This window comes from Pistacia vera, unplaced genomic scaffold (assembly GCF_008641045.1).
Source record: "Pistacia vera cultivar Batoury unplaced genomic scaffold, PisVer_v2 Contig639, whole genome shotgun sequence".
Taxonomy (NCBI): Eukaryota; Viridiplantae; Streptophyta; class Magnoliopsida; order Sapindales; family Anacardiaceae; genus Pistacia; species Pistacia vera.
Genome location: NW_022196489.1, coordinates 304,817 through 316,756, shown reverse-complemented (window position 1 = coordinate 316,756; position 11,940 = coordinate 304,817). Strand labels below are relative to the sequence as shown.

The window sequence follows — 11,940 nt, the reverse complement described above, 5'->3', positions numbered from 1 at the left end:
TATAAACAAACAAAAATTGTACAAAATTCATGTAATATCACTACTTTGTCCTTTGTTTTTTGTCTGTTTATATGATTTAGTTGTATGACTCGGTTGTAAGCATAGTATTGCTCATGGTGGTTTATAACCAAATATTTTTCTTTAAAAAAAAAATAAAAAATAAAAAAAACCCTCAAAATATTATGCCAGCTATGGAAGTACTCTTAATAAATGAGTTATGTAATGTAGATAAAAAAAAAAAAAAAGAACAAATCTCAAACAATAAAGGAAAATCTTTTCGTCCTTTATTGTTTCTCTGATGAAGTTGAAGTGGAAGAAAACATTTTCCTTGGATGGCTTTTAATAGCATTTACTGATTTAGCTGCTTCATGTCTCATAGTCTGTTAAAGTCAATTTATCGGGGTTTCAAGTCAAACCTAATATCTAACCTCAATTCCAAATGCTTGAGACTCCTTGGCATATGAATTTTGGGAATCCATTAAAATTTAACTATTCTTCCAATGAAAATAATAATAATAATAATAATAATAATAATTTACTGTCCTCACAGGTATGTGTCCAACATCAGCTTTCTCTATGCCTGAGCGCAGAGTGCCATTGTTAAAAATACAAAGCAAATAATGTATATGGCCCAGCAAAAGAGAGTAACAGTTCAACAAGAGAAGAGAGATTCTTTAAAATATATCCTTATTTATCTTCTTCCCTGAATGAAACAAGATTTAAAGCAAAAATCATGCAAAACAACTATATTTAAGTGGATCTAAAACTTTAAGATCTGCCCAAGATATTGTTTTCGTCACACTGACACTTGAAAAATGGGCATTTAGATAAAACTTCTCGGTTAGGTCTCCAGTAACATCCACCCAGTTCAAAAGGAGGGTCTTTAGAACTCTTGATAAAAAAAGGTCTACAGATATCTCCATCCGGAGTGCTCTGTTTCATTCATTGTTTGGAAAAAAAATGGCTAGGATATGATGAAATAAAGAAAGACCAGGTTGTCCAAGTGAGACAAAACCTTAAAGATGATAAAATTGATCAAACAAAAACATTCTATTAAGTAATAGCCTTCATTTGGTTGAAAATGAAATCACATTCTTTGAACTCAAATATATCAGTTGTTTGTACCTTTTTATGAACAACTTGTGGCAATGTTACTGATCTTTACTACACTTAACAAACGAGAAAGAAGCAAAAACCAACCACAAATTTCCAAGGGATTGTTCCTGCAAACAGAATATAACTATGTTTCTTCAAAATCATTGCACAATGAATTTTTTGTCACAGTTTTCCTTATATCATGTGCTCAAGCAAAGTAAAAAGAAAAGGACAAATTTGAAATTCTTGGATATTATAATAAGATGCAAACTGGCTTCAAAATACAAATACAATAAATTTTTTATCCGCGACTAAGCTATGCAAAAGCTATTAGTATTGCTTGCTGGTTCTATGAGCCTCTCAGCTTGTGCATCCATGATTCATTGCCGCCATCTTGAACATAAACTATTTCACAAAAATGTAGTTTATCTAAATCACTTTCAGATGATTTCAACACATGGATCTACCCCTGTAGTTGCAGATACTTGATTATGTTCCTTGACCATCAGTCTTCTCAACTTCAAAAACCACTTAACCAAACTCACAGCATAGTCATACAAACTCAGAGCAATATAGAGCCCAATCCCACCAATAATCCCATTTGCAATAGAATAAGTCAGTGGCATTAGAAGAATTGTAATAAAAGCCGGCACTGCCTCTTTCATGTTCTCCCAATTTATATCCTTCACCACTTTCATCATCATCACCCCAACCATCACCAGCGACGGACCAATGGCCCATGAAGGTACATTGGTCAATAGAGGAGTGAAAAATAGTGATAAAAAGAAATACAACCCAACAATCACAGCCGTTAATCCTGTTCGGCCTCCTTCTCTTATCCCAGCTGATGATTCTACGTATGTTGCAATTGGAGAAACTCCTAATGCTGACCCCATAATTGTGGAGCTAGCATCAACCATGTATGCTAAGTACTCCCCTTCGAAATTTCCTTTTTCATTAACAAATCCAGCCAATTCTGCCATGGTGTACAACGTTCCTGTTGTGGAAAGCACATCAACATATAGCAACGTTACTAAAGCCACCCACACTTCACTTCTGTTGAAGTTACTAAAACTGATAGCTCCTGCTGTGGATTGGATTTTGTGAAAGTCTACCACTTTCTGAAAGTACATGTAATTTTCATCACCAAGTGGAGTGTCAGGAAAACATGTCACAGCTGTGCCTCTAATCCATGAAATTAATGTTACAAAGACAATACCATAGATCATGCTCCCCTTAATCTCCTTCATTAACCCATAACAAGTGATTAAGAACCCAGCTAGGCCTAGCCAAAATGTTGGGCTCCTCATTTTTCCGTCCTGGCATGCACCAGTAACTGGGTTAGTACTAGCACAAGCAGTGATTGTGACCAATGTGGACGAATCAGGCCCAACGAGGCCCAGACCCTGGTGAATTTGCAACCCAACAAAGGCAATGAACAACCCGATTCCTACTGCACAAGCAAGCCGGACTGGCTGTGGTATAAGCTTAGCAAGCTTTGCGCGCAGTCCAAAAGCGGCTATTACAAGAAACACACAGCCCTCAACTAACACCACTGCCATGGCAGTCTGATAGGAGATGGGTCCAGAGCCATGGAACCCCACTAAATTATAGGCTAAATAAGCATTTGCGCCCATACCTGGAGCCAGGCCTAATGGCAGATTGGCTAACATTCCCATGGCTATCGACCCGATCATAGATGATAAAACAGTGGCTACAATAAGGTCGTTCTTTGTTTTCGTCAGGCAGTTTTGATAGCCAGCGTTAGGCTTGAACATGCAGTCAGGGGTAGCTGTTTGGTTCACCGGAGCTGAGCAGTCGGCGACGGAGCATGTGCCACCGGAGTCAGCAAGGATGGTGGCGTTAACAGTTATGATATAAGCCATAGTGAGGAAAGTGGCAGTAGCAGCACGTAGCTCCTTGGTGAAGCAGCTTTTTCTAGCTTGTAGCCTGAAGTACTTGCCCACTATGCTCTTTGAAACAGCGTCGTTCAGACCTTTCTCCATCTCTGTCCACGATCTTGCCACTCTTCTGCATAGCCCGGTTCCCATTCTTGAACATAACTCACCTCCCATGTCTCTCTCTTTCTCTCTTTAACGATGAGTGAGGTTAATGAAAGGGAATATCTTGATAGATTTTATAGAACAAATGGGTATTCAGAGGAGAGCAAGTACATTCATTAGTAGTGTTTTGCAATATAAAAGCGCCGCTTCATTACCTGGCTTTGCTATATAATATAGTTTAACTAATAATATTAATTTGCTAAACTATAATGTAAAGATATATTAAGCCAGGAATTAATGCTACATAAGATTCGATTTGACTCTCTGACTACACTATCCACTCAGTGTAAACTGTAACGCTTAATTTGTGCATTGTGTTTGCCTAATTCTTTTATGGTAATTAATTAATTAGCAATTAAGGATAATGACACTCGACAGAGAGGTACTTGCTGTGTTTAATTACTATTTCTTGTCCTCTCCCGTCAACATCTATCATCTTCATATCCTTAAAAGCTTAATACATAGATTATAGTTCCATTTTAAACTAAAGATATGGTATCACCTAATTTGATAATTAATCTAGAGGTATGACATCAATTGTCATGCTGTTTTCTTATATCAAGTTAATTACTAAATAATCAACCCCTGGGTGGTTGAGTGGTTTAATAAATACTTAATTTTCAGTATATTATTCAAGAGGTTCTGAATTCGAGTCCCTCCTTGGTTCCTGCTAATAAGGATGACAACTGGAGCTTTTATCCGACCAATAATTTCAGGGTTCTGAGAGATTAGTTGAGATACGCGTAAACTGATTCAGATACTTCCGGTCATTAAAAAAAAAAAAAAATTAATTACTAAATTCGAGTATTAAAAATGAAAAAGACACCCAACTAAGAATATATACTATATCTCAAATAAATAATATCTTTATTAGGGTTCCTTTAAGCATAAAGAAACACTTATACAAGACGCATATTTGCGTAATGCAAGGAAAGAGTATTAATTTTACAGGGTTTGGTTTGTCTTCATTGTCGAAATTTGATACTATGAGCGTGTGTCTGGATTCTTTGCTTACTCTTTCACCAACTGGGTGAGACGAAATTATATTGAGTCTGCATACTCAATATATGGGTCCAATTTTTGTATTTAAATTGTCTACCTGCAAACAAAGAAGAATAATTTAAACCCACTACCTTCTACTTTAGTCCATTAGAGAAATATTTTTTTTATATAGGAGTAGCTCGAAAATTCCAAAATGAAAATCTTTTGACGATCTAATTATAAATCATTTTCCTATGTACAACTCAACTCACTATTCAAAGGAATCTATTAAATTGTTATGTGGCCCCTAGAACAGTACTGGTAGGCATTTAACTATTACTACAATAAACAGTAACGGGTTTTGTTAATTCCTCCAATAATATCATCAAGTGACGCGTAAACAAACCATTTTTGGGTGGTCGGATGGAATGATAGAAACTTTTAAGTGTATTATTCAAGAGATCTTGAGTTTGATTCGCCTTGATTGTTAATAAGGATGACTACTGTAAGGTTTACAGGATCGTTAACTTTAGAGCTTCAAGAGTTGCTAATAGGGATGACCATTGAAGGGTTTATCCGGTCTTTAACTTTAGGGCATCGAGAAAAATTAAAATAATAATAAGTGACATGTAAACATGTAGAGAAATAAAATAAACTACTATATTATTCTCAAATTATATATATTTTTGATACTCGATCTTCTTCCTTTGATCATTTATATTCTTTGTTCCATTAAAAATCAATATTTCTTGTAGAGAAATGAGAAAAATATATGGGCAAATGCATTTTTTGATGTGTTCAAAAGCTTTTCATTCTTCCTCGTTACTTGTAAGATTCCATTTCTTCAACTTTAAATGGAAATAGATGGTTTGATTTTTTTAATTAGTAATGGATTAATAAAATAAACAGAAGCTAGCTAGTTATGGAGTCGTGCTCGCGCATGCTGATGCTTTTTGAAATAATGTGTCGACCTGCCTTTTCTGGTAGCGTTTCTGTGATGAAAAAATAGCAATACTTTTAAGCATACCAAAGTTGAATATATATTTCTGGCATGCTTTTGTCTGCAAAGAGTTATAGATTTATCGTAACAAGAACCAATTTGGTGTACTAGTAAGTTAACTTTTGTTATACCTCAAAAATTACACTGATGTCAATTGTACCTAAAAGATAAAGTATATTAGCTATCAAACATATATCGTCTCTAAGATATTTTATATTAATCAGGGGCAGATCCAGCCCATTTTTGGTCCACCCTAACAAATATATTAATTGACAAAATATTAATATGTAATAAGTTTTTGTTTTGGCCCACCCTAAAAAAATTTTTTGGATCCGATACTGATATCAACCCTATCTCATTTTAAGATAAAGACAAATGAGAACTTTTTATGTGTTAAGACAACTTGCAAAAACACTCATTACATTGACCTCAAAGATGTATATATAAATGGGCACATCTTTTCGTGAAAAAGGGGGCTGATTGAGCATATGAGAGCTAGACAAACATTTGAGCTTCATTATTTCTCTCTGTAAATAAAGTATTTCTTATGTCTTATGGTCAATATCAGAAAAAAAGTCAAAGAATAATAAAATAACAGTGGATGTAGGATTCGCTTTAAGTATCCGAACCGCTATAAAAATCTCTCTTGTCTATCTATTATTTATGTTTCTGCAAACATATATAATCTCAACACTGTAAACTCTTTTTATTTATCATTCATGTGTAATTTTTAAATCCGCTTAGTATTTTGTATGTGCAAATAGTTGGTGTCAAAATCAAACATTAACAACTTTTATATAAGTTGTTAAGGGAAATCTTGATTGATGGGTATCGGATGATTATTTTTATTATGATATGCATATATTATAGAAATCTTAGTGGAGCATGCGTGAAAAAGAGAAGGAATTTTTTTAATGCAATTTGAAACTTGAAGGTGCAGCGGGTTCATCTTTTCAGAGACAATTAATGGAAGTGGGAAAGTAGAAAGAAAAAAGTGTTGCAACAGCGTCAGGTTTTGGCATTACTTAGAGAGGTCGAAGAGAGAAATGGCATATTGATCAACTCATTAAAGTTATAGAATTCATCAGAATTAGCCGGATGGCTTTATTCTTTTCAGGTTCTGAATTTTGTGTTTATCTCCATCATTTTACCCATTTACGATTGTGGTCAGGTCAAGAATAAAAGTCTTATAAACGTGTTAACTGATTAATTTAATGGATCCTTTTTGGGTTTGAAAAGCATATTTGACTCTTTTTTGTCTGCTTTATTATATATAAATTCAGTTTGTCTGTGATGAGTGAGTAATTACATAGAAATTTAGAAAGAACTGATGCATGATGCTTCAATGGCATCTCTCAAGTATAAACGATTAACGATATATCAATATGTCGTTTAGTGTTTCATGCAAATGAGAATTCCATATCAAAACGACATGATTAGTACTTGATCACCTATAAAACCCCTTAATTGACAACTGTGTGATTACTGATTAGCATTGATCATATGATCGATCATGTTCTGCATCAGACAACTTTCTCTGTAGAATAAGTTCTTATTAGCGTATAAACTGCCACGTTTTTTTTGTTTTATATGCCATCCCTTCATCGCAATCACAACCGAATAATCCCAAAAATGAAACAGTGGCGATTGTCGTCTATGCGTATGAGTATCAGGTTCAGGTTCGTGAAGAAATTCAGTGGGGAAGGAATTTATTATTCATGGCAAGCAGATTAGGTTATGTTACGTTCCATCAAGTAATTTATCAGCACGGAAATCGAATAATCTCATTCTTATGGATACGACTACGAGAAATTTTGGATTAGGATAATGACGTCAATGAAGCGACCGCCCATCAATTACAAATCATTCAGATATGTCGGAGGGGCGTCACCCGCATAAAAATTACGTTTACTTTTTAATATTCAAACTGGATATATACCATCATCAAACTATTATATTTATCTATATATGCATGCAAATTAGCTTGTTTAATTTTATGTCAAAATATAGGTCGACCTATTCCGAATAATTCAATATATTACGTATACCTGCCAACACTCAACAAGGACATTAGTAAATGGTTATAACACCCAGATTAAGGTACGTAACTTTATTTATGTCCTAATATCCTTAGTTAGATTTTGTTAAAGTTATCTTGAACAAGTGTTAAGGAAATTCTTTAAAATGTTATTAGGAGTAAAATAGTCTTTCACTCATAATTAGTTGAAAAAGTGGGGAGTGAAAAGAAGTGGAATAACATGAAGAAGTTAATAAAAATGAGGACATTTTTGTAATTAACTAAGGGACATAGATGAAATTTTTAGAAAGTGCAAGGATAAAATGGGAAACTATATATATATTATTATATAATAAGAGTTCAAGAAGAGAAACTCTAACCACTCTACCCATAGTTCACACCACCTTCACCCCAAATTCTCTCAAATTTCTTCACTCAATTTTCAAGGAAATTCATAGGATTTTAGTTCAATTTTGATAGATTGTCAATCCTAAGCATCCAAAGGTAAGATTCTTGAACCAAAATGTGAGATTAAATTTTAAAGTTTTGAATTCTTATGGTTTTATATGCTTAGAGATTAAGGGGAAAATGAATTCTACCAAAGAGAGATTATAGTGTTGGAGTTGATCAAATTCAAGGTAAGGAAATCCAACTTTAGCTTTGATTAGATAAATACTTGTGTAGAGAAATTTTTATATGTCGTATGTGTGTTTGGATGATGAGAATTATGGATTGAAAATTGAGGTTGTTTGATATGTGAATTTCATGGCCATGAGAAGTAATATATTATATGTGATGAGAAGTAATTTATTATATGTGATGAGAAGTAATTTATTAGTATGTGATGAGAATTGATGTATTTGCATGTGTTGAGTTGATGGGATTTTGGATGAAAAATGAAAGAATACATGTAGAAAGGTGGAGGATGAAATTCGGCTAGGTTGATTGTTGGCTTTAGAGAGTTGTTTGCTCCAATTTTGGTGACTTGAGAGATATGTAGAAGTGTAACCAATTTTAGAGTTTGTATGTGCATGTAAGGTGTTTGATGAAATTTCAAAGTGAAGTGTATATATGAGTATGTTAGATTATTATCTTGTTATAGAAATGTTGTTGGTAGAGAATGTTAGTTCCATAATGATATCTTAATATGCCATAATGCATTCATACATTTGAGCATTTGCATTTAGAAAAAATAGCAAAGAATGAACATATTTACATGCACATATACATGTATGAGAACATTAAAGAATAAAAAGAAAGAAAGAAAAGCAATTAAATGTAGAATTATTATTTTAAGAAATATAATTAAAGAACAATTCAAATATGAAATTTTACTTAAAGAAATATAAAAAGAGAAGAGAAGAGAAGGTTGTTGTGATGGGGAGCCCGTGAGTGATAGAGAAGAATAACCCCGCATGCACGCTGCCTTTAGTGAGCGACCTCAGAATAAGAAAGAATAATTAGTACAGTTCGTAAGAAATGCATGTGCATGAGAACTGTACCCAAGAAAGAATTTGAGAATACACTCACACGGCCAGGGTTCCGAATCTATGCCTCAACCGAGTCCGATCGGCAAAGAAAGAATAGAAAAGAAAGAAAGAAAAGAATAGAAAAAGCAAGAAAGAAAAGAAAAGCAAGAAAAACATAAAAGAAAGAAGAGAAACATAAAAAGAAAGAAAAACAAAATAAGAAAACTGAAAAATTGAAAAGAAAATGCATTGCGTAGAAAAAAGTTTATGCATCTGTGCATATGCATCATGCCATTTCTATTATCCCGAGTTAGTTTTCTTATTTGTGCTTACACATCGGTAAGTGAGAAACCAGAATCGTAGAAAACAGAGAAGAATAGAGAAGTTTGGTGTAAGAAAAGCAAATTCAGAATCTGAGTAACGGAGAAAGAATAGAAGTATTGTGGGTTTACTTACTGAGCAATTAGTGTTCACCTCATTGATTTCACTATTTTTGTAGGTAGTAGATGAGATGCGGTCGGATGTGACGTCAAATAGCGGAGGAAAACAACAACACTGTCAGACTGTATTTTTGAGTTTATTTTTGTGACTGTGGTACTTGATGTAGAGATTTGAATATAAAAATAATGCTATTTTTGGGCACAATACCTTATACATATATCCATATATGTTTTTCTATGATATATTTAGTGAGTTTTCATTTTATACCTCCCAAGTATACTAGCTAGAAAGAATATTACAATGGTTCAAATATTTAAGTTGATAAATTTATAATAAAATTTTGTGAAGTTAATATGAATTTAAATAGGGTTAAAATTGTAAATATAAAATGTTGATGCCAAGTTTTTGCACCAACGAATTTTTACGTGTATAATGTTGATTGGCTGTTCAATACACATGGAANTATAGTGTTGGAGTTGCTCAAATTCAAGGTAAGTAAATCCAACTTTAGCTTTGATTGGATAAATACTTGTGTAGAGAAATTTTTATATGTTGTATGTGTGTTTGGATGATGAGAATTATGGATTAAAAATTGAGGTTGTTTGATATGTGAATTTCATGGCCATGAGAAGTAATATATTATATCTGATGAGAAGTAATTTATTAGTATATAATGAGAAGTGACTTGTTAGTATGTAATGAGAATTGATTTATTAGTATGTGATGAGAAGTGATGCATTTGTATGTGTTGAGTTGATGGGATTTTGGATGCAAAATGAAAGAATGGATGTAGAAAGGTGGAGGATGAAATTCGGCTAGGTTGATTGTTGGCTTTAAGCAGTTATTTGCTCCAATTTTGGTGACTTGAGAGATATGTGGAAATGTAACCAATTTTAGAGTTTGTATGTGCATGTAAGGTGTTTTATGAAATTTCAAAGTGAAGTGCATATATGAGTATGTTAGATTATTATCTTGTTATGGAAATATTGTTGGTAAAGAATGTCAGTTCCATAATGATATCTTAATATGCCATAATGCATTCATACATTTAAGCATTTGCATTTAGAAAGAATAGCAAAGAATGAGCATATTTACATGCACATATACATGTATGAGAATATTAAAGAATAAAGAGAAAGAAAGAAAAGCAATTAAATGTAGAATTATTGTTTTAAGAAATATAATTAAAGAATAATTCAAATCTGAAATTTTACTTAAAGAAATATAAAAGATAAAAGAAAAGAAGGTTGTTACGATGGGGAGCCCGTGAGTGATAGAGAAGAATAACCCCGCATGCACGCTGTCTTTAGTGAGCGGCCTCAAAATAAGAAAGAAGAAATTGTACAGTCCATAAAAAGTGCATGTGGATGAGGATGATACACAAGAAAGAATTTGAGAATACACTCATACAGCCAGGGTTTCGAATCCATGCCTCAACCGAGTTCGATCGGCAAAGAAATAATAGAAAAGAAAGAAAAGAATAAAAAAGAAAGAAAGAAAAGAATAGAAAAAGCAAGAAAGAATAGAAAAGCAAGAAAAACAGAAAAGAAAGAAGAGAAACATAAAAGAAAGAAGAGAAACAGAAAAAGAAAGAAATGCAAAAAAAGAAAGAAAAACAGAATAGGAAAACAGAAAAACAGAAAAGAAAATGCGTTGCATAGAAAAAAGTTTATGCATCTGTGCATATGCATCATACCATTTCTACTATCCTGGGTTAATTTTCCTATTTGTGCTTACATATCGGTAAGTAAGAAACTAGAATCGTAGAAAACAAAGAAGAATAGAGAAGCTTGGTGTAAGGAAAGCAAATTCAGAATGTGAGTAACGGAGAAAGAATAGAAGTGTTGTGGGTTTACTTACTGAGCAATTAGTGCTCACCCCATTGATTTAACTGTTTTTGCAGATAGTAGATGAGATGCGGTCGGATGGGACGTCAAGTAGCGGAGGAGAAAGGCAACACTGTCAGACTGTATTTTTGAGTTTATTTTTGTGACTATGGTACTTGATGTAGAGATTTATATATAAAAGTAATGCTATTTTTTTGGCCCAATACCATATACATATATCCATATATGTTTTTCTATGATATATTTAGTGAGTTTTCATTTTATACCTCCCAAGTATACTAGCTAGAAAGAATATTATAATGGTTCAAATATTTAAGTTGATAAATTTATAATAAAATTTGGTGAAGTTAATATGAATTTAAATAGGGTTAAAATTGTAAATATGATAAAATATAATTTTTTTTTTTTCAAAGTTTGAGTATGTTTCAATATGAATTTAAAGGGTCAAAATTGTAAATATTATAAAATATAATTTTATTTTATTTTGAAGTTTGAGTGTACTATGGAATGGCAAAATCGAAAAAAATATGAATATCATGGGGGTATTATGTCAATCATCTGTATCACCCATCAATGCATTTCCATTACCTACAAATATTTTTTTCTCTCCTCAATCTTTCCTATTAATATGATTGGTAATTATTAATTAAAAATTTATATAACAATAGTATATTGGTTGGTGGTGTAAGTGATGTAGTAGCCTTATGAAATCATATATATTATGAGTGCGAATTATAATTTTCAACGTATCTACTTTTAGTATAATGCAATATTTTAAAACATAGCTTGGCCCAGTCGATTTTACCAATCGGACTAGAAACTGGGGCCTTCGTCGGGCTGGGTCACCCATTTTCACTGTTTAAAACCCCAAATTCACGAAGAAACAAATCTTAGAGAAGAGGGCGACGATCGGCAAGTGGACGGTGGCAGGGCTATTGGGGGTTTTGGAGAGAAAGTACTGCTGAGTCAAAAGGTAGCAATGTAGATGATTTCCAGTAAGTGAAACAATCGGTAAAGGCAAAAGTTG

General features: G+C 33.0%; 1 protein-coding gene across 1 annotated transcript; it reads right to left on the bottom strand.

The window, feature by feature from the left end:
- Window positions 1-1,346: 1,346 nt before the first annotated feature.
- Window positions 1,347-3,260, bottom strand: LOC116111476 (adenine/guanine permease AZG2). Its single transcript, XM_031397649.1, has one exon. The coding sequence runs from the start codon at window positions 3,168-3,170 to the stop codon at window positions 1,536-1,538; it is 1,635 nt and encodes a 544-aa protein (XP_031253509.1). The 5' UTR covers window positions 3,171-3,260; the 3' UTR covers window positions 1,347-1,535.
- Window positions 3,261-11,940: the final 8,680 nt, after the last annotated feature.

Coding starts and splice junctions, on each gene's coding strand:
- LOC116111476 (XM_031397649.1), bottom strand. CDS start 3,170: ATGGGAGGTGAGTTATGTTCAAGAATGGGAACCGGGCTATGCAGAAGA.